Source organism: Centroberyx gerrardi, chromosome 18, assembly GCF_048128805.1.
Source record: "Centroberyx gerrardi isolate f3 chromosome 18, fCenGer3.hap1.cur.20231027, whole genome shotgun sequence".
In the NCBI taxonomy this organism is placed as follows: Eukaryota; Metazoa; Chordata; class Actinopteri; order Beryciformes; family Berycidae; genus Centroberyx; species Centroberyx gerrardi.
In genome coordinates, this window is record NC_136014.1 from 18871248 (window position 1) to 18895237 (window position 23990).

Below are 23990 nucleotides of genomic sequence, written 5' to 3' on the forward strand. Positions count from 1 at the left end.
TCCTCTCTCAACCCGTCTCTCACCTCCTCTCTCACCCAACCTTTCAGTCATTTTGTGTGTGTACATGCGTGTGTGTGTGTGTGTTTGTGTGCGCGCATGCACGTGTGTGTGTGTTAGTCTGTTTGTCACTGGGCTTCCCTGATGACCTTGTACACTGCGGCAGGGGGGTGATTAAGGATCAGGGCCAAAGACCATTTCCTTTTCCATGGGAAGATGAATGACCCTGTTTGAAAGTGGCTGCCTATGGCCTCAGGGCAATTAGAGTTTGCTGTGAGCCAGCAACCCTTACTGCTCTGTGTACAAAGGCAGGTCCTTGAGAGAGAAGAAATACTCGGCATATAACCCGTTCCGCCAAAACCACCACACCAGGGTGACGGTGAACAAATTAAATGCCATCTCGCTCCTTTTTTTCTTCCCGGCTGTTTTCCATTCTCTCTTTGCCGCTTTCTCTCCCTCTCTCTCTCTTTCCATCTTTCCATCCCAGTAAAACCTGAGAGAAAGGAAATCTGCTGACTTCAGGAGGCCACTATGCAGAAAGAAAAAGAAAAAAAAGGCCCACCAAGGGCGCTCATTTGAAATATCAATATTTGATCTGGGAAATCACTTAGCGCATGGCTTTGGCCCTGTAAGTTGATTCTGGAGCTCATTTGGTTGTAATTTATCCACTATACTGAGGGAGAATGCAAACAGTGGGACTCCCAGCCCTTTGAATTCCACTGCTAGAGTGTTTGTCCGTGTCCTTCAACCGTATCGCCCATGTTACTAATGAAGATAAAACACTATAACCAGTGGTTTCATTAGCATTATCATGGTGCTTGTAAACGTGCGCGCCCAAAGCCAAGCTTAGAACTTGTTATTGAACGGTGTCGCGCTTCTATTTGTCAGCCCAAGCCGCCGTTTCCAGCCCCCCACCCCTCCGTTCCCCTTCTCCTCATTTCTTTATTTCTGATAAAGCATCTCATCTGTCACTGAGGGGGGAGCGTGAGTGAAAAGAGTTGTGGCAGCCTATTGATAGGGATATGGCCTAGCGCCATTGATTCCCCTTGTAATACAAGCTTCTCTCTTGTCGGCCTGTCAAAGCCCAGATCGGACATGATAACGTGCGCATCAGACGGCCGTCAATGGAAACGCAAGCTTCCGCCGTGGAGATGACTATCTTCTTTTGAGACGAGGGCGAGCGGAGTGAAGGAATGAGAATGAGAGAGAGAGAGAGGAAGGGTGTGTGTATGTGTGTGTGTGGGGGGTGGAGGGGGGGGCTTATTCTGACCTCAGATTTCAGGCCATTTCTTTATCTGAAAAACAGCCTACTGTATGTATTTCTACCTAACGTGAAAAAAATATATATCCAAGGTAACCAAGGAGCACCTTAGGGAATAAGAACTTGCTTTGAATTCTGTGTCGTTGATTTGCCCTTGCTCCCGCGTCGTCCCTTTGATCTCTGAACACACAACCACATTGGATATCCATGGCAACTGACGGGCAGGATGAGGCGCTCGAGGAAAATTGATTTGTTTGGGTTTTTTCCCTTTAGTACAAAAAAAAAAAATCATCTTTAGCCACTGGGCACTCTGGCACTGTAAATAAAACAAATTGGGTCTGATGGCGAGGTGGTAGTGTGAATCTATGATGTTGTGTCTCTTCCCCTATTCTCAAAAGGCTTTTTTTTCTCAGCGCTTCCCTCAGCCTCAGGGTAGAAAAAAATGTGAAGGTCATTTGTTATGATAAGAGTGTGTGTTGTGTTCCGGAGCAGCCGTCCGTAACATCCCTTTATAATACGACTCAATGTACAGTACTTTAAGCGTGTGTGTTTAGATTCTCCTCGCCTGTCTGCAGCACAGCAATGCTCATGCTCATATTTCATGTCATGTGTGGAACCCGGGGGCCATGGCTGTGTTGTAGCCTCTACTCTGCTTTTACTGACCCAGGGGAGAACTATAGACAGTGGTCGAGTGCAGTATGTCTTTCTTTACCCATGTTGAGCACAAGCCCTCGCTTTGATGTGACTGATCAAATCACAGTCATGCTCAGCAGAATATTCAGCCACAGCCACAGCTTTGGATGCAGCAGCTTTTCCTACTGCTATCCATGTAATTTAAGAGTTATATTCAAATTTGATATATCCACCGATTGAAAAAAAAAAAAAAATACTCTTACAAAATGATTGTTAGCATAAAATTAAAATAAATGATGGTACATTTTTAAATGATAGTCATTAACATGAGTCATTGGTTGACAAAATGATAACAGACTGGATTCTGGAAAGATGACTTCAGTATAATGACATTCTGCCAAAACCAATATATAGCCGATATGAAACTCTTAACTCGTAATTTAGCCTTTAATTTTGCTCATAATTTTATTGCGGGCATGCGTCCTTGTCTGTTTGTCTTTGGCAGACATGTTGGCACTGTACTATTTCTCATTTAAGTTCAACAATAAAGGCTACAGAGGCCCGTTGAGCAGCTTTTGTGTGGGAAATGGCAGGACTTGGCAGTCACTTTGCAATGTGGCTTTTTATTATTAGGCACAGGTGTGAGGAGAGGGTGTGAATGCACTCGTGCTCCTGTAAGCACTTTGTCTCACAAAGTGCCGCAGTAGATCTGTGCAGCATTTAAAAACTATCTGAGGCAACAAGCAAACATTAGCAACCGTCCAACAACTTAAACTGTGAAAACCTTAAAACTGAAAACTGTTGCTTGGCAATATTGAACATTGGATTCTACTTTGTTGTGGAAGAAATCTGTCAGACACAAGTTGCATATATCTGATTCAACAGGAATAGGCCTAGGTGCTTTTAGAAAAATGTCTGTACCGGTGCTGATACCAATACTTGTACCTTAAATTTGACAACAGCACCAAAACAGTATTTTTTCGACACATATGTTGAATAAAAGCTTATTATGTAACAAGTGAAAAATAGCTTAGTGCTAGTTTCAAGCTCACCGCCTGTTCTGTCTGTGAAGCTGACCAATACAACAGCTTAAAGTATGAAACCCAAGTACATCAATTGTACATTCAAAATTTCCAATAATTCCCAACATCTACGCTAAGCTGATGACAAAATCACACGAATGACAAAAATCAAGAAGGCCTAAGGCAATCTCCTCATGTTAGCTCTCTAAATGTTGGTGAGTTTTACACATCTGCAAGAACTAAAAGGTGCCAAGCTACTGTTTACAAACACGTTACACGTTACAAACACATGCGAGTTTGGAGCAAATCAAAAAACAACTTACTCTCTTACAGCTCAACAGCCTTGGTCTGTGTAGCCAAACTAAAGAAATTAGAAAAAAAAAAAAACTGTCTGAAACATGTTTTGTGTAGTTATGTAATACAACTTTGCTATTTTAGCAGCAGCTAATGAGGATCAAAATAAAATAAAATAAAATAAAAAAAACACTGCACAACCATAAAAAAGGTCTTTATGGTGAACAACAGTGGTTGGCTTCCAGAGTTTTTTTGTTAATTAATCTTGCACCATTTTTGCTCCCTCTGAGGTCGGGCCTGACTGGTGTTCTAGCAGGCGCTCCATCCAGTTGCTGTGGTAATTGCAAGCTTCGTCTGATAATAGCTCTGCATTGCTGCTGGCTGATTCACAGCAGTCAGTCCAGCATTCCTGATTAAACACCACAGCAGCTCTGTCGAGGCAGAGAGAGGCCAGCATCCTTCACATTCTCCATTTTGTTTGTGTCAATGCCATCGGTTGTGAAACTAAAAGCGGTGTGTTTTGAGGCCCGTCTCCCAAGGAGGCTGTCTATCTTTATCGATCTCTTGTGTGATCCTTGTAGTTGATGTGCTGAAGTGGTCAGAGGTAAATGCCGTTTTAATGAAGTCTGGCTATCGATTCGGCTGTGGTGTTTGTTTGTGGAGTTAGGGATTTGGGCATCAGTTGAAGGCAAGGGTAATCAGGATAATCAGGCGTGATGCATAGCCCATGAGTTTTTGTCTGCTGAAATCATAGTGCATGCCATGCATTCTCCTCTCACACAGGGAGATGAAGGCACACACATGCACCCTAACACACACACACACACACACACACACAAAAGCCTCCCACGCACACAACAAACCACCCTGTAAATCCCACCACCCAGACTCTCTTAAAAATGAAGATGAGACCGTTTGTTGAGAATAATTGCACCAAAAAAGAAATCACTTTGCTGCCAAAATATATCCCACTCTATGTTATGGAGATTTAGACAGAGAATTGGATTTCCCCAGCTGTGAAATCAGTTTTTGTAGTCCCGCTGGCCAACCGCATCATTATGCTATACCCTGCTGTAGGCTCCCTTCACTGCACACACATGCAGCCTCTGCCTCTGCCTTTTCCGCTCCACGTGTTCCCTTTGCATTTACAGCATCTAGCCTCATGCCATATGTTATTATCGACGTCTCCGGTCGACTGAGAGCAGACCGTGAGCTTTGTGTGTCACTTCATTGGTTCTGCATTAGCCCAAAGGCGGAAAAATGGCTGCACCCTAAGCCCTTTATGAGTAGCACTTCAGTCTGAACCGTTGTGACGGGTAGAAATACATCATATTTTATGAAAATGAATGAGGCCCGCGCCGAGTGGATCTACAAATGTCAAACATCACACATCAAAAGCCCTCTTCAATTTCTCAGAGTGGAATCAAAGTCGGCAAGATGAGAGGGTCTCTTACTCTGATTCTGTGGAAATATTTTCAGTCACATAGAGGGTGAATACATTGAGCATATCCTTCTGCAGAATGCCATTTTAATGCAACCTTTACAATGCATGAGCTGAGGCCTCCAGTCCTCGTTTTTAGTTAGTTCTGCGCAGTGCTTCGGCCTCTGTGTGGGGTCAAGTCAAAGGGAGCGCAGAGATTACAAACCGCATGTGTGGGATGTATGAGGCTTACCTTGGGGCTGAAAGTCATGCTATGCCAGCGTTATTACATGGGATTAGCCCACAGACACACGGCACACTTTTCTTTTTTTTTTTTTTTTACTCCAGTCATTTCTCATGGGATTGTTATTGAAGAAACAGGTAGCAACCACAGGCCCTGGATCGCTCTTCAGACGCTGGCTTCAAACATCTAAACCGAGAACAATGTCCTCCATCTACATCATTGGCAGATATGTGGAAGCAGGACGGGGAAATTATCAAACACTAACACATTTCGGTTGCGTGGTTGTGCTGTGTTTGTATGCCACTTTGGCAGGTGTGCAACCATTGTGCAACAGTTTGATTCAATTTTTTTTTTTAAATCAGTAGAGTTGGTAAAATTATAATGACGGATAATTCAGGATTTTTCTGTCAAAAAAATATCCAGATGATTCCCGCCAGCCGCTGCCGGCCAGCGCGTCAAAATATTTGTTCTGTGCTGAGATGTTCTGGGCATCAGCTGCAGAGAAATGCAGCATGAACGGACAAGAGAAAGACAGTGGTTTCAGTTGATGCCGGGCTATGATGTGATGGTCGAGGGCTGAAATTGCTGGAACAGACTTTGAAGTGGCTGTGGTTTTTCATCTCTCTCTGAGTCCCTGCCTCCCACATCTGCTGCTATCATAATAACAAGCAATAACCCTCTTTCAGCAATACCCAAGACTTTTACGCTCGTAATGTGGCTTCAATAAATAATGCCATATTTACCAAGGGGCCATATTTTACAGCAATTTAGTTTAGAGTCTCCCCTCTCGCTCCGTTTTTTTTTTGCTTTCTCATGCTAGAGCACATAATGTGGTGCATTATGTACACTCGCACACACACACACACACATTAACGCATTATCAAATGTACTGATAAATAAGATAAACAGCACACACCTAATCGCGCCTAATCATACGACACATTAGGAATATTCGATGAAAAATCAACTCTCTAACTGGGAGGTGTGCGGTGGATATGCATGTGTGCGTCTTGTACATCGCTGTGATTGTGCGCACATGTGTGTGTGTGTATGCATATGGTAGGAGTGGACAGCCTCCTCTGGGGCAGTGGCGCGTCGAAAGCGGCAGCGCAAGCACGGGGGCGCGTTTCATTAGTCTGTCAAACTCAATGATATTTAGAGCCCTGCACCCTCGGCCAGGACTCGAAAACTCAATCAGCACTCTGATTTCATAACCCTGCTTGGTGACAGGACTTATTTTATCGCCCCGCTGATCCGTTCTAATAAACGCCGGCTGCCCAGCGCACCGCCGCTGAAATACAACCTCCCCTCCGTCCTCCGTAGGTCGACCCGAAAAAAAGGGGGGCGGAGGGATAAATCAGAATTGCGGGATACTGGAGGGTGCAGATAATCCATCGCTGGTCGGTGTGTAGCTAGAAACTCCACCTCCGCCCTCCCCCCCGCTTTCCCTCTCTCCCTCCACCCCTTTAGCACAAATCAGAGGCCGGGACGGTGTTGATCTGTGAGGGCTTGGTGGGGCCTTTGATTGTGGACGATGGAGGCGGAGAGGGGCGGTAAATAATCGGAGGCAGAGGGTGCGGAGGGTGAAGGAAAACAATTATCTGTGGAGGTGGAAAGCACATAAAGTGAAGAATGATAAACACGGTGAAATATGATTGACTCAAAGTGATATATGAAAGCCGAAGGACAGGCAGAGCGGCCCGCGTGTGCGTGTGTGTGTGTGTGTGTGTGTGTAGAGATATCCTTGAATTGAATGGATGTGTGTAAGTTTACAGTTGAGGACTCACTATGCTGCGCTACTTCTGACCATCGCATTCTTCTGTGTGTGTGTGTGTATATGTCTGCAATGCACTTGTGTGTGTTTATCTGTGTTTGAATGACTGTGTGTGCATGTGTGTGTGTGTGTGTGTCCCTTTCCCGCAGACGACGGATGACATTGTCTCATCGGCAGAGTGCTCCAGCGACGACGAGGACCTGGAAGAGTGCGACTCCGGACATGCAGGTGGGATGGGTGTGTCGAGTTGTGCTTGCTCAGAACCTGGTCTATTTCTCCTTATCTTTCTTTGATTTGCTACCGAGGAGCCTCTCCTCTAAGCATCATGTCCCATGGGAGCTTCAAGTGTAACTTCAAAAAGCCTTCTTAGAAGTACCCCACTACGAGAAATATACACTAGTGTGAGGGGTTCTCAGTGTATATGCAAAGTTTAAAGAGCTCTGAGCACTTTGGAGGTGGATGAAAGCAGTAAGAAATAAAATCAGATATCCTTAGCATGCCCTCTGTAGAAAGTCGCTGTCTTAACTAAAACTGTAAGTAAGTAAATGCATACACTCCATAGTCACTACTGTTTTCTGACAGCTGCTGTATACGCATAGCCTTAGACTGTAGTTACAGCCCATACTATAATCTCTAATACAAGTTACACTTAGCTATGGGGCCACTGGTCGCAGACATGGTGAAGCGTTGATACTAATTTTGTTCTCTCAGCATTCGGTGGAGAGCAAAACTTTACTTAACAAAGTACGAAATTAGTATCAAGCCCCATGCCGCCCGCACTGATGCTTCAAAATGTATCTGTCCTGTACATGGTTGATTTCCTCTTGCTGTGCGTGTGTGTGCGTCTCTTTTGACAGAGGATACATTTTGAGATTCTTTCGAGAACAAAGATGCTTTCAGCATAGATACTGTGATATGTAGCAGACTAACTGCAACGGAGCCTATTCCTCCCTTCTCCTCCTTCTTCTTCTTCTCTTGTTTGTACCTCTGTTTCCTTCGTCGGAGGCTTGCCTTACCTGAAACATTCTAATAGAGAACAGATATCCTCGAATTTCTGTGCGCATCGTCTCTCCTCCCTCCTCCCTTTACACACACACACACAAACACTCAAACACTCAGACACACACATCACTTTGTCATTAGGTCAAAGTGATAATAGTCATTCAGCAATGGAGTTGGAAAAATAACACATAACAGAGCTGAAAATAAAATAGATATAAATGGAAAGGTTATTTTGAGACAACTTGGGTTTGGACGGCTATAGACGTTTTAATATGCAGCTGTCAATCAAGCTTCTGCCCACAAGCAGTTGGCATGCCTCCTAATGGCATGGGGGTAAACCAGGAGACTGTGAGCTCTGCCGAAACTGGCTCAGTATGTGAAAGACTTCTCCCCTTAGGCACTCTGGAAATCATTAACAGCTCAGGCAGTTTGATTGCTGCACTGTCCTTCAAAACGCCATCACAGCAGACTAATTGATGCTGCATTAATCTGGCTAAATATGCCCCGGCTTAGTACCAAACATATGTCCACTTTTCATAGCTAATAATAAGCCTGACAATGCAGATTTCACTGAGACCAAGTTGAAACAATGCATTGCCCTTTCACTCTGTTATTTCAGTGCAGAGGTAATAATAGATAACCAGGAATTTATTTATTTCTCTTGGAAATTAGGTCTCTTAATATATGTTCAGGAAACATCAGTCAGCTATTAATTTTGGCATTTCTCAATCTGTGAGAGGAACTCATTTACTTTGAAGCCTTATCACACCGAAATGGCATTTGTTTCCTGGAAATTGTGACCACATTTATGTTCCTTGTATTCATGGCTTTTTTGATGCGAAGAAAAAGTCATTTTCCCTGCGTCTCCACGCAGTATTTAGGTTCAACTTCTTTATCTGCGAGCGTGAGTTGCCAGTGCCTCTCTTAAGTCAGAGATTATTCAAATTGAATGGACAAATTTTACAGCTCATGGGTTTCTTGCCGTATTTCAGACCATTTAAACCACAAACCCAAGTATTCTCAAAAGTGGAAGTGCAAGTAACTGTAGTGTCAGAAGTTTTTAAGTGCTAAAGAGAACATGGTACCCTCCCCTCATATAGTGGCAACATATGTAGTCATACACAGCCATACATACATTTCACCATGTTGACACAGAAATTCATATCCTCATTCCTTGCCCTGCTTCCAGTCGTATGAACAGTTGCATGACATGATGTTTGTTTGGTTATGATTTCTCTTCTGTTGCGTTTTGTTTTGTTTTTCTCCTGTGATGCACATATGAACATCTCTCTTCTGTATCGATTTGTACCCAGTTGTTGGGTTGCTTATGATTTGAGTTTTGTTTTTCTTTACTTTGGGGTGGCGGGAGGGAGGGGTGGAGGGAGGGGCGGGAAGGCTGATTTATTTTCCTTTTTTGTTGTTGTTTTTCTTTGGTGTCCTCATCATCCGTCGTCCATCCTCCAAGCAAGGATAGAGCCGCTCCTCCCGTTTTTGCCTCATCTTGTGCCGCATGAACTTTTGGTGGTTGGAAAATTCAAAGTTCTCCTCCTCATCTACTTTGTGTTTATTTTTTTGTGCCATATGGCTTCTAAAGAAACATCCCCCCATTTTCGATACAACATAGGGAAATGAACGGCAACAAAATCTTTTCTTGCCATCATCCTTTTTTTGGCCTTGTGCAGGCAACCCCATTCTGTCTCAAGAAAGTTGTGTGTGAAAGAATGACTCCCTGTCTCCCCTCCCAAACGTTGCCCCCCCTCCTCCCTCCCTCCCTCCCTCCCTTCCCACCCCAACCCACCCACCTTCTTTCTTTTAGCCTTTCTGCATATACATGTCTGTTTTGAATGCAGATGGCATAAAAAGACTTTTATTGCCACAAAGTATATCTGTTTTTCTATTCTATCTGTTGCTCCAAGTAGAAGGCATTTGTGGCATGCATATTGTACTGGACTGTACTGCAGCTGTATAGACTAACTAACGTGTCAGACCTCGATAATCCTCTCCCTCACTCCCCCGCTTCTGCATGGATATGATTGGCATCCATTTTGTGTGCTTCTTCTCCACCCATAAGTCTCAGGCTAACCCCAGCTGGCTGGTAGTACATGTTAGCGTGTGTTCGGGGCGACAGTAGTGGACCCACTCCACCGCTGTTCCCCATGGCAGCTCCTCCTTCTGAGGCGTCTCGTGTTTGTGTCTGTGCCTGTTGTCTGTTGTCTGTTGTCTGTGTCGGTGCTCCGTCTGTGTCTGCCAAATAGCCTGTCTTGTCTGCTGTATGTGGTTTGTCTTGTGGTTGTGTCGTCTATGTGTTTCTTAAAAGTGTTAAACCTTACCTCTACCCTTGATCCCATGTGAGTTCCACAAGAGAGCAAATAAGAAGTGTGCAGAGAAATTTCACCAATCCCACCAATAAGGACCTCCAGACATTTACATAACAATTAGTTAGACTGACAGTAAAAGCATGTCTTGCTGGAACAACCAGTAAAACAAAACAACTACTTTGAGAACAGCAAAGATCAAGTCCATTTCTGATTTAATTTCACAGTGATTAACAGAGTTGCGGCTTATCATTACTGCGTAATAATAGCAATTTAGTGATTAATTTGTAATTATATTGTATTGATTGATGCAAATGATTTTCATAAATCCGCAATTGCAAATCTGGACATTTAGTTCCATACATACAGTATCTACGAGTTATCAAAACCTTATAAGGCACTGATATTAGTCAGACTCAGTGAAAGTAAATATATAGTATTTGCAGTCAACACAGATATGGGATAAATATATGAATGGGAACTTCTGCAGTGTCTCCACTGTACACTAGTAGTTTGTGATATTGCAATCATTTGCAGAATAGCATCAATGACATTTGTAATATCCACAAATCTCTGCAAAGAGAGGAACTGTTGCACTGTAATGTTGACAGCCGAATAGAACGTAAAAAGATTATGTGTATTTCGGTAAATGGGCCGTAAATGGTGCTGCATGCATCATTACCCTATCGGCTTTTGATGAATAGGAGAACAGATCTAACAGAGATGCAACATATTTCTAGATGCCTCTTTAACATATTGGCCTTGGGTGGGAAAAGAGGAGAATCTGTGGCACGAGGTGGTGCTAGATCAGAGGCAGCGATGTAATCTTCAGTGATTTCTCCATCGCTGTGTATGAAGAGCCCAGACATGTGAGGGGTACAGAATGAAGTATGATAGGGATGGATCACTGAGTTTCCTTGTGGCGTCGGCTCTGGCTTCCGTCAGGCCCCATCGGGCTGGCTGTCACTTCGACGCAGGCCTCAGATCAGTTTAAAGGTTATTCAGCTGACACGTGTCCGCCGAGCGCAGAGGTGCAGCCTAATGGCCATTCAGCAAATCGACCGGCTGACAGGGGCGACTCGCCACGCCTGCTGAAGATGCCAATTTAATACGCCAGAGTGCGCCCAGCCACATGATGACGGATTAAGAAGTATCTGCCATGCACCGCGGCTTAGGGACACCCCCGGAAGGGAAGTCTTCCTCCAGTCAAAGGTGGTTGGCGCTTCCTCACATGGCAGACCTCTCTGTAGCTCTAAACTTAACATCGTTAAACTTTTAGCAAGGAGATGAATGTCCACCGGTGAAAAGTCAGACTTCTGTTGGCTGGGGTGTGCGCGGGCAAGATAAGATAATTTTTTGGCAGGGTTGAGTGCTCAGCTTTTTATGGTACATGCTGCTAGAAAGCTCAGCCATTGCACAGCGCACCAGTATAATCCCTGGCATGTCCCTTTAACTGTGTCCACAGTGAGAATCTGTGTGTTGCTGGCTCTCTGGTAATCAGCTCCCTACCTGTAGTGGGTAGAGGTGAATGAATCTGCTACAGCAGGTTTCTGGGCACAATACGCACAGCCACAATGGGATTTCAGGGCCCCAAACCACTGACTCACCCACAATTTGCAGCGTCGAAATCCCATTGACTCAGTCCATCCATGGTTGGTGCTGGTGCGCTGGCTTTCCCCTTTTATGGTGTAGCACCGTCAAATCCCTGACACACCGATGGGATTCATCTCCATTCGGAAGCCTCAGCAAACGCTGGATGGACATGGGGATCAGTCCAGGGGAGAGAAGAGAGGGAAAAGAGAGAGGGAGGAGAGGAAAGTGAACAGAAACTGCTGCTCTGAGATTTCTACATCTGTAGCCTCAAAGTTGCTGAGGTAGTCAGTCGCTCAATCGGCCATTTAGTAGTAACTTTATTTATTAAATTCCTCTTCAAAGGCCCCAGCACAGGCGTTCAGAGATAGTCAAGCTGTCTCTCTTGCTGTACATGGAATGATGAAAAGGGGAATGGCCACAAATATCAATTTCTTGGTGTTTTTTTTTAAGAATAAAAAAAATTAGGGTGATACTGGAGGTCCTATTTCCATCAGCTCTGCTTCTTTATGTGAGGTTACCAGTCTGTCGTTTTGATGCAAAGGCCAGCCAGCAGATACCGAGGGCTAAGAAACACTTATTAACCTGAAGTCCTTCTAGCTCCCATCTGCTCTGAAAGAAAGAAAGAAAACACTGTAACTCCGCTGTAGGTCTAGCGGAGTGGAGAATTATTTGCAAAAGAGGAAGAGGCTTAGAACAAAATCCCTATCCGTCTTGACACAAGTGCAGAAAACAAACGCAATCTCGTTAAGCAAACCCATTAGAAACCGCGGTGTTTGTCTGGTTCAGAAATGCAGCGAGATGTGCAGCGCTTCTACAAGAGCTTACACAGGATTAAAGTGTTTACAAAACATCAAGGTCCTCTGCATTGGCTTTTCTGGAGACCCTTACTGCAGCGGTTCCCTCCCATCCAACGCTTCTGTTGGTATAGCGTAAAGCTAACAGTTGCCAAAAGCGGTTAGCCAAGAATGGAGTTAAGGGATGCAAACAAGGCCAAGACAACAAGGGCAGAGTGAGATAAATAGAGCCGCGAATGAAATCACTTACTCTGAGCTGTTGTTGTTTATTTAGCAGGGCAAGGAGTTTAGCTCGCTGATTGAAACATTATCATAGCTACACGACAGGATCAGGCGTTGTGAGTGGAAGGGAGGACTGCACATTACAGTTAAACGCAGAGATCTGTTCTCTATTTCCCGTCAAACATTACTGTGTTCCTCTACACATGGAAGCACATGTGAATCCAGTGCATTGTTAAGCAATCATGAAATCCTTATTAAACATGCAGATGCTGATAGTACACAGTGAAACAGATGCTATGCTCTCTCAATAATACTTTACTCATGCTTAAGATCCTTTCTAACCAATGCTCTCACATACACACACACACACACACAGCGAGGACAGACACCCAGTTTTACTTAATGAATGAGGTTTCTGTAACCAGCCCGGAGGGAGAGGGACCAAGCCTTGATATCTGAAGACAAATGTGCCTCTCACATCCCCTTAAATTCACCAGGGGCATAAATAAACTCGCCATCTTGTGCCCTCTTGTGGAAATCCTTCCCAACACTGTGTTTATCTGTCAAACGAAGGCTGTTGGTTATGCGCATTAACATAAAGCGTCTAAACATTTACTAAAAGTAGCCCATTAATTATCAGTCTACTTTCCCCTTTGATTAATTAGCGAAAGCGCTGGGACTAAATGCCACATAATGTTGGTTATATATCACCCGTGGTGTACCTTCCCCTGTTAAGTGCTGATGAATGGTTCCTTTGCCTGAGACAATACCCCACAGCCCTTGGTGGCAGTGACCGTTTACTGACCTTTAACCCTTCTAAAATCCCTTTCCCCACCTGACCCCGGCTTGCTGTATTGTAACTGTATATTACTCTCCCTAAATGCAACTTACTTAAGCATGCATTAACCCAACTTCTTAAGGTCAAACTAAAATCCAAAAAAAAAAAAAAAAAAAAAAAAAACATGTCTAATTTACCTGTCTCTTTTCTGACGTACATCCAGATTGCACGCCCTGTCCTGTGTTTTAAAATACTAACAAGAGAAACGTAATTCATGAAAAGTAACTAATAATAATTGTTTATTATTAGTTAAATGAAGGTGGTGACATTTTGCCTATGAACTGTCCCCCCCTCTCTTTGTCTGCCTCAGTGTGTGCTCTCTGGTTGTTCATCTTTGATAGTGTGTGAGAAATTTAATGCCTTTCTTTCTTGCTTGCCAATTTGTTTTTTATTTTTTTTGTCTTTGTACATATATGTTACAACACATATATGTGTATATCTATGTTTATTTCTGAAAATGTTCAAATTTTAACTCTGATAATTTGCTAAGAATTACTACTGCTAATGTTTGATGAGTTTTTCCTAATTAGTGCTAAACTTCCTCTTTTCTCTATGAATTAATTACTAATTCGTCAGCTACAGAAGGCTTTTAAGATTGGGTGTCAAACACTATACAGCCGTATTGGAATTGCAAATTCATGGCCTCATAGAGAAAAAAGAGAAGAAACCTCCAAAGTAGACCCTCACCACTATCTGTGAAAATTTTTCCAAACTGTTCTACGCTGATCTATTATAGCCTCTTGTTACTTGATAGCTACTTCTGATTTAAATTTGGATTTAACGAACGAGCGGATTAATTTGTGCATGGCAAAGAAGTTGCAGCTTAGGGTTTGTAAAACTGTCAGTGTTGAGAGTGCTGTTCTCTTTTGTAGATGGGCATGTATATGCTCATTGTTTGTATATCCCCATCCCTTCCTTACAGCCAAAAGCTCTAATGCCGCCCGACCGCTTCGTGCCGCCTTTACATGGACATGGCAACTGATGTACACGTTCACCCCCATCTATGTCATTTCCTTCCTAGTATGTTCATAGGTCCCACCCCGTTTCACACTCCCTCCTCCCAAAACCCTTTACGTAGAGAATCTTAAGATATGTACAGTCATCCATCCGTTCATAACCAATGAACAAGTTAAAGTCGAGCAAAAAAAAGAAAAAAAAAGAAAAAGAATAATCTAATCAGGCTGTAGATATTTACGGAGAGACTTTAAAGGAGCTTAATCTATCGAAGCAAGACTTATAGATGTACAGTTTTCTTTTTTATACAAAACAAAAATGACGATCAAAAGAACAAAAAAAAAATATATCCTGAACAGAATGGTGAAGATTATTTTTCATGTCATGATGTGTGGATGTATGTGTTGTTGCCTCCCTGTACCATCCTGTCTAAAAAGAGAAATAAATACTAATTAATCAGAAATTGTTAAAAAGAAACTAACCTAACTTGTCCAAAGGCATTCTTACACAACTTTCTTTTGTAAATTTTTTTTCTTCCTGCCAAAATCATGCGGGCAATTTGTTGATGTAAGTTGACAAAATTGGTGGTATGCTTTCTTCCTTTGAAAACTGTTTTTGTAGGCTTTTATGATTTCCCAAGCTGACTTTGTTTTACCTGTTTCTATACTTACTTACTAATCCCTTTCTGGATAGCTCTATCTGTGGCTTTACGTTGTGAATGTTTTACGATGTTTGCTCTAACTCTGAACTGTTTTTGCATTGCCTTTAATTATTATTTTCTTTCCTTGGTTTCTGTTTTGTTCTTTTTCATTATCGTTACAAGAGGTTTGCATCTCTTTATAGTGCCCTGTTTGTGAGCCTTTGCAGTGTACAAACAAGCCACTTTGGCAAGAGGATAAGCAGATTCAACAGACATCTGAATGTTTCTCACTCTTTGTAGCCAATAGCAACAGGTTTGAACCAATAAACAGTATCATCTATTCCAACGTGGATGTATCGTAAATAGATGGATCTAAAGATAAAATGCTTCACTTCCACTCAGCGCACCATGACAGCATGAATAAAAGAGCGGCTTTACACTCCAAAATATAGTATATTGGTACAAATAAGAATGTGAGTTTTGTTATCGTGCCGTAAAAATCTGCATTCAGGTGTCATTGAACTGCCGGGTGACTTTGTGCCATTGTGGTAACTGTATAGAGGTCAAAAGGCAAGAGGCTAGGGCAAATAGGGGAGCCTGCTAATGCTGAGTAGAGGAGGAAAGTTAAACCTCCCTCACTTTTTCATGAGAACAACTCACGAGTGGCAACTTAGGCTTTTACCGGTACAGTTTTTCTTTTATCTTTGCAGTGTGCGAACGTCCGATAGACGTAAAGGGCAGTTCAGGTTTTTAAGAGGCCTGTATGACTTTAGAGTACTTTCAGCCCATCAGAAATGCACTTGCAACAGTTTTTTCTCCTTCCTATTTTGTTTCCCTTTGTTTTTGAGCTATAGGATGCAGAAGTAGTTAGCATTTGCTAGCTTGTGCGGGTCAGTGGGGTTAAAAAGCACTTCTCTGAGCGACCATACGCAACGCCTTCCAAACCAGTTTCTCATTTCAGACTTAGTTAACTATAGGAAATAAATCTTATTTTTGAGGGAAGTGCCTTTCAGCCCCACTGGCTTCCACTTGAATTGCAAACCAATGCTAATACCTTCTGCTTCTTTTATCGCCATAACCCATACTTTGATGCTCCTGCTCCTCTTTGGATGGACTAAACGGACTTAAAGTTCAAGATAAATGAAACGAGCCTCTTAAAAGCCTGAACTAGTCCTTTATGTGGTAAAATATAATATTCCGCATTATCAGATAGAACTATATATGGGGCCACATTTTGAATGCCATAAACACATAATTCATATTTTTCATACACGATTATGATACATTAAATACATACCATGACTAGTTTACAGTGCAGGATAAATGTAGTATAAATGTAATGTTAAAGCATAATGCTTTCTGACAACATTTAGGATTTTTAGGAGTTAACATTATGTGGAGTCATGTCAGTTTTATATGGCTCACCCTTGTGCATCCCTCAAAGCCTTTTGATGCATTGTATACTTTATTTATGGCTGTTGTTTTCTTTCAGTTTGGGTCTTGTTTGGTTCTGGGTTTCTTTGATTTTGCACTGGTACAGTATTTTCTGTTCTTTATTTCTTTGTTTATCTTCATATGATTTCCTCCCTATGTTAAGCTTTGCTTTTTACATTTTTTGGTTACCGGTTCTTTTGGTGTTTGACTGCTTTTGTCTTGTTGGTGGAATTCTTTCTGGCGTCTGACTGCTCTTTCTCTCTCTGTCGTCCTTTCCAGGAGGGGAGCTAGTCATCCCCGTGCTAGTCGAGGACCCCATAGACATCCCTTCTGTATCCACCCGTTCTCCCTTCATCCCCCTCCCCCCAACCCTCCGCCCCGTCCTCACCATTATTGAGACCACCAAAGAATCCTTGGCCATGGCCACTGAGGCGGGGGTACCTTGCTTGTCGGACCGAGGCAGCGATGATTGTGATGATGGTGATGGTGATGGTGGTGATGATGGTGATGATGATGATGATGATGGCATGGTGATTTCGGGGTTTGGCTCTGGCGAAGCTTTCGACTCTAGCCTGCCCCCGACTGACGATGAAGATTTTTACACCACCTTCTCCCTGGTAACAGATAAGATCTTGACCACATCGGCCTATGAAGGTGGCTACAAAGCCCTCGCGCCCAAGTGGGAGGCCAAGGACTTGAGGCCTAGCAAAGCCTCTGAGGCGGGTAGGACTACACCCACCCCGCCTCTGCCCGACCTCCGGGGCACGCCGCCGGCGGCAGTCCCCTCGGACACGCCGCCCAAGCTGCCCGCCGGGAAAATGAACAACCGCGAGGTCAAACCCCCGCAGCCGGACATAGTCCTGCTGCCCCTCCCCACGTCCTTCGATCTGGACGGCACCAAACCGCGGGGCCCCCTCATCACCTCGCCCATGCTGCGCACGGTGCCCGCCGCCTTGCCCACGGTGCCCGGCGTGGTGCGGCGGGTGCCGCCGGGGGCCTCGGAGGTGATCCGGGAATCCAGCAGCACCACGGGGATGGTGGTGGGCATCGTCTCGGCCGCCGCCCTCTGCATCCTCATCCTCCTCTACGCCATGTACAAGTACAGGAACAGGGACGAGGGTTCCTACCAGGTGGACGAGACGCGCAACTACATCAGCAACTCGGCGCAAACCAACGGCGCCGTGGTGAAGGATAAGACACCTAGTGGCAGTGCCAAAGGCAGCGCCGGTAGCAAGAGACCGAAAGACAAGGACAAGGAATATTATGTATAGAAAACAAAAAAAATCATTTCCCAACACATAAAAAATATTAAACTGTTTGGAACAAAGATATAAACATTTTTGACAGTACCATATTGGCAACTGTGATTTAAAAAGGAAGATTCCTCTTGAGAACTCACGACATACTGAGTCATTGAAACATTTTCAAAAGAACTATGGCTTACGGAAGCACACTTACTATGGTAAGCATTACGGAGAGACAATGCAGTACAACTTCACAGGGACTCAAAGACAAAGACCTTTTCCCTGCTGGAGACATTTGGCAGTGTAAGATAACATCACTCTTACTTACACACCATCCCAAGTGACTGTCAGAGGTGTGTGATCCTTGGAGTTCTGATGACCTTGTCCATTGTAACCCTGTAAAATAACGATCACTGTCATTTCGGCCATTCTGAGCATGCATGTGAGGTGTATGTGACGTGGTGCTGGCATCTGTGTAAGTGAGGGACCTGAAGAAACAATGATTGTCGGGAAAGTTGGAAGTCAAAACATACTTTCGCATTAAAAAGCGGTTTCATTAAATGTAGCTTTTCATGGATGCGATATGAGGTAAGGTAAACGTATACTTCGAGGTGTCTTTAATTTTCGAATTGTGTTTTTTATTTATTCGTTTAGTAATTTATATATTTATTTATTTATTTATTTTTGGTCCGGTGTTTTTTCTTTTTTTTTTTTTTTTTTTTTTGAGGGATGATATCCAGTCAGGGTCGACTAGGCAGTGCTCATTGGAAGCGATACAGCAATGTATCACAATTTTTGTTCTCCCTTTTCTCCCGGTCTCAGCTAAGGATTGGACTTGCTATGCATGACATCCATATTCTAGATGGCGTTCAAGCGTGCAAGAGTGGATCCACCAGGCAAAATGCTACATTGTTACTTCTTTGAATTTTAAATCTCTGATAGCGTTTCCCCTTCTTTTTTTTTTTCTTTTTTTTTTTTAACAGTTTTTCCATAGACGAGTAGTTTTGGCCATTTATTACATTTTTTTTGTCCAATTTTCTTTGCGTTTCTGGAGATGCTGTGGCAAATGCATTATCATAATGTGTGTCTGGCGGAGATGGATTGTTGCAGTCTAAAAAATGACCAGGCTAAAGACGTATTCCAGTGTGAACAAGTGTGATTCTATCTGTTGTCACAGTCAACTGTGTCAAAAACAGCAAATATGTTTACATATTTTATTACATCATAGCCGTTGTACTTTGCAGGTCAATATTGTACATAAAATTCTAGTTTCTGTTGAGTTTTTTTTAAAGTCCTCTTATTGTATAGACAGACCATTTGATTTGATTTTACTGGTGTACTAACATGACAAAAATCAGTTTTATTTTGTTTCTGCCAGGAAAGCCTGGAGATAAAGTGATGTGCACAGGAATATTTTGTCTAGGCGGGGAGAAAATGTTGTTAGATTAGAAGTCTAGTCTCTCTGGATGGTGTTTCTCTAAGTCGCATGAATATTTGACCACTGGAAGCTGTCAGTCAAATAGAAAAAAACACCTTCCCCAGATCTTGTATTAGGGACTCCTCCTTCTTCTGAAATTACTTTAATGTTATTTATTTTTTTATTGGAGATTTAAAAAAAAAACAAAAAAAAAAAGATCAAGAGAATAAAGACAGATTGTGATGGATTTGGAGACCTATTGCTGCCACCTTACTGACTTACAGGTGTTTTATTTTTATTTTTTTTCCTCTTGCTTTTTTTTACTGTGACGTCTATGTTCCTGTCCGTTCAACTCTTCTTTTGCATTTGATTTGTATTTTTTTTTCTGTTGTGTAGTTTAATTTCAAGTCTCGCATTTTTATGACATTTTCTTCTGGCAATGTTGTTTTTTTATTTTATTAATTATTGCTGAAGTTATTTGGTTCTCATTCATTTCCATGCAAATTGGTCAGTGTGTATGTCCACTTTGATTTTTTGTGTTGGTACTTGGCTTTTCAACCCGTTAATTACTGTCTTATGCTCCTTTGACTCCAAACAATTCCCAGAAATAAAAATGTTGTTCCCAAAGTTTTCAATGTTAGATTGCGGGTGGCTGTCACTCATAATCCATGTTCTAGGCTGAGATTACTGCATGAGAGAAGATATTGCATCCAGGAGACACACATGGAGATAGAGCACCAGTATCCAGTCATAAGACTATTCACTGAACCACAATTTCTCATCCATTTGCTATCACTTCAGTGATTTCCTTTTATACCTAAAAGTGGTATCATTTCCATTCAAATGAAGTCCAAAGCACAGTAGCTCAACACTCTATCATTTACCTATAGATGATTATGCAAATTCATACACTGTTCATCGATGCACCAAGAGAGAGGAAGGGAGAGGGAGAAAGAGAAACAGTTATTAGAGGGTTCAGAGTCTTCACAACAGTGGAGGAATGGCTCTGGGTTTCTTTAGAGTCAGGCCTTTGTGAGAATGCACAGGCAAATGAGATTCTCCTCCACCATATGGCCAGGTTATGAGTCACTGAATGGCTGCAGCACCTGCTTTCCCAGCTCGTTTTTACACTGTCCATATTTCGTGCAAATGGGCCTTCACAGCGCTGGCCATTAACTTGCAATAGCCCATTGATGTAAGATATCAGAGCTCAGTCTGTGAGTATATTCAGCTCGCACAATGACTACATATTAACTCATTCATCCTGCCGCAGGCAATGGGAACAAGAAGGCCAGGAGGGATTCTTGCCATTGCAGGACTATTTTTACATCCTCAAGCAGACCCATTACATGACTTTTAAAAATGCACCTTTTTTCCACCAGCATAGAAATGTGTTCTGTTCAAGTCAGCAGAATAAAAAAGTTCATTTATAATTATATGTATAAAAAAACAACGTTCAGACATTGTATTGATAGATTCACTGCAGCGACATTTAATCATACCACTTCAATATAGATGGATTACTTATTTTCATTAAAGTTAATTATCTTTTAGAGTTCAGAGGAATTCAAAGCTGTGAACTTGTTCCAGTTGTTCTCCATCCAAGATTAGTTCCTTTCGTGGTTGAGTGCCCTTTCTGAAATCGCTCAATATTATTTGCTCTTTTAAATTGAGCCTCGGAGAGCTCTGTGCACCGGCGCCGGAGCTTCTCTCCCCAGGCCTCAAAGTCAACTTCACTGTTGGATTCATCTGTTCATCTCCATCAGGATGCTCTGTGGACTCAACTTTCATCTTTATTTATGATCTGGAGCAATTTGTCAGAAACACTTTGCTACATTTACCATGTTACATTAGAGTACTACTGTTAACTGTGTATTTAAATTAAATTAAATTATCCCATTTAATAATAACTTAAGCAGGCAAGCTTGACATCCTGGTAAAAAGCAGATGTCCTTTTCTTGGGCGCAGGGGGCAGATATTAAAATAAAAGACAAGTACTTTAATGCAAAAAAAAAGAAGAAAAACAAGAACAGAGAAACACAAAACAAGCACCAGGGAGACAGAAGGACAATTACAATACAAACCACCACTGAAAGAAATGGGAAATAAATTATAAATTATATAATTATAAATAAGCATTATGATTCAGCCAAATGTCTCCTCCAAAACACAAATAAGTATATATTTATAATTAATATCATGAACATAATAATATATCCAAATAGCAATAGTTCTAGTGCTGAAATTTGCACTGGGACTAAAAAAGGGACAGATACTGTAAACAAGACCATAATTAGTCCCTATTAGCACTGCTGGCACAAACCCTAAAACAGAGGTATTACTATACTCACAGCCATTAATCACCCTCAGATCTACAATACCAGAGTGCCACAGAACGAAAGGTATCCATTTGATATTCAGAGCCCATTTGCTTACACAGTTGTTGGCTGACAAAGTTTATTGATTGGGTTTTATGCGCACCAACTACTTTCCCTTTTAGTCAAATTAGTAGAAGTAGATTACATCAATCCCACCGATGCAGGTTGGATAATTCATATCTTAATTGACAGAAAAACAATTTACATTTGCTAATGGGTTTTCCAAATGGATTTCTCTCTGTGTGTGTGTGACTGCATTAGCTCTGCCTCGTCTGTAACACCAACAAGAGAGAGGCTCAGTTCCCCTCCATGCATTTAAAGGTTGACAGTTGACCCGGCAGATCAAATTTTACGTCGACTAATGAACTAGTTAATTCCGTCTAAATGCTTCATAACACGTATTCCAAATTATTCTTCCAAATTAGCATCTGCTTTGCAGAAGCATTACATCAGCTCTACCACTAATTGCGGATTATAAAATCTATATACTTGGTTGCTTTCTAGGCACGTTGAGGCGGGATGCAGCAAAACACCTTGAGCAGTTGGAACGACTGCAACTGTAGCATTTCACGCTGCCGCTGTATAGATTGTACATCTGCAGCTTTTTTTTTTTCCAGCACAGTCTGGTAAAGATTCAGGAGCGCTGCAGTATCCTCCATGGACCGGGGAAAGCAGCTGTGAAGACGATGGTGATCAGTCCTGACAGGTAAAATATGAGCCCGCTGACCTTAACTCCAGCATTATGAAGGGCACACACACACACACACACACACACACCCTCTCAAAAAGCAGTGTGTCTCTGTGTCAGTGTGTGTATGTGTGCGCATTAGGTATGCTTAAACCAAATCCAAGAGCACACACACACACACACACACACACACACAGAATGGCTTTGTGCATGCCATTCATACCCCCTCGGCTCAGTGCGTGCACAGCTACACATTTGCAGGGTATTCAGGTGTATATGTGCACTTAATTCACTTTTGTGTCTCCCTAGAAGAAGCACACCTCTTATTCTTCCGCTCCATCACTTAGCGGCCAAAGCTTTCAGTTAGCTCCTCAGCCCTAATTAACTGCCGAGATATGAGCGCGCTAATCTGGGCTCTAAATCTTCAGTTCCACTGACAAAAGCTTTTACAGGCTGTCACAGCTGCATGATAAACAGCAGCGGGGCTTTCTCATCTAGTGGACACAGTGCCATCTAGGGACTCGGTGTAGCAGCTTCAGGATTTTCGGGCTTCAACCTTGTAGAGCCGGATCGATGCAGACTTAAGGGTATCGTCATATATAATGCATGCCGGGCTGTTTTTGAAGCAAACCTATGCAAATACCAATATCTGAAGACTGGAGTCATTACTTGTGCAGTATATCTGCTAACAATCTACATGGATAGTGCTTGTAATTTCTGGCATGGCAGCAGGATCACCATGGCTTCAAGTGTCTTTTTTCCAAGGTAGAATACAACTTGGAAAATTCTGGACAGAGTCAAGCGGCCTTGTTTGCCCAGATGAGCCGGGGCTGCACCACTGCACACTGAAGGAGAGAGGAGAGAGGAGGGAGGAGAGAGAGAGAGAGAGAGAGAGAGAGAGAGAGAGAGAGAGAGAGAGAGAGAGAGAGAGAGAGAGAGAGGGGGGAGAGAGAGAGAGGGGAGAGAGAGGGGAGAGGGAGAGAGAGAGAGAGAGAGAGAGAGAGAGAGAGAGAGAGAGGGGAGAGAGAGAGAGGGGAGAGAGAGAGAGAGAGAGAGAGAGAGAGAGAGAGAGAGAGGGAGAGAGAGAGAGAGAGAGAGAGAGAGAGAGGGGAGAGAGAGAGAGAGAGAGAGAGGAGAGAGAGAGAGGGGAGAGAGAGAGAGAGAGAGAGAGAGAGAGAGAGAGAGAGAGAGCGAGAGAGAGAGGAGAGAGCCTGAGCTGCACACCAAAACACTGCTTCACTGGCGCTATGCAGTCTGGAGGATTGACAGGATTGTGAGGATAGAGACAGGGTGTGTGTGTGTGTGTGTGTGTGTGTACATGTGTGCACATTCATACTGTGTGTGTGTGTGTGTGTGTGTGTGTGCGTGTGTGTATCTGCTACCTAGGGAGACGGGCCTCCCATCCAAGCTTGACTGTGTGATTGGATCCAATGAGAATCCCGATGAAGCAATGAGCATCTCAGCGGCGGCTCCGTGCTCCCGGGGCCCCGGCGCGGCCCGCGGGCCGGCCCGACCCCGCCGCTCCGCGCCAGATGGAGAGCCGGGTGGGACGAGGATCCGGGAAGGTAACGAGGAGGCAAGGTTCAGCTGTTTCGCAGTGAAGGTGACTGCGGCAAAACTAGCGGCAAAAAATACAACGTTCTGCTCATAAATGATAACGGCAGATAATCGTTGAGGCTGTCTACTTGCTCAAATCAGATATGTGTGGGAAGGCAGAGATGTTGAAATTCATAAAACCATAGCCTGGGTGTGAGATGGTTGGACGGTTGGGGGGATGGTTTACTAACTGTGATGCTTAAAGGCGTCCAGATTTACCATGAGGGAAA

At 43.1% G+C, this 23990-nt stretch overlaps 1 protein-coding gene across 3 annotated transcripts in view; it reads left to right on the plus strand.

Moving 5' to 3' along the window:
• Window positions 1-17708, plus strand: part of nrxn3b (neurexin 3b) — a 259015-nt gene extending 241307 nt beyond the window's left edge. The window contains exons 19-22 of one of the 3 annotated variants that reach the window (XM_071924921.2): window positions 6051-6068; window positions 6795-6873; window positions 16720-17081; window positions 17157-17708. In XM_071924921.2, the coding sequence (XP_071781022.1) occupies window positions 6051-6068; window positions 6795-6873; window positions 16720-17081; window positions 17157-17708 (1011 nt within the window). Of the gene's footprint in view, window positions 1-6050; window positions 6069-6794; window positions 6883-16716 lie in introns of all 3 variants that reach the window. The other 2 variants (XM_071924920.2, XM_071924923.2) reach the window with 2 other exon arrangements.
• Window positions 17709-23990: the final 6282 nt, after the last annotated feature.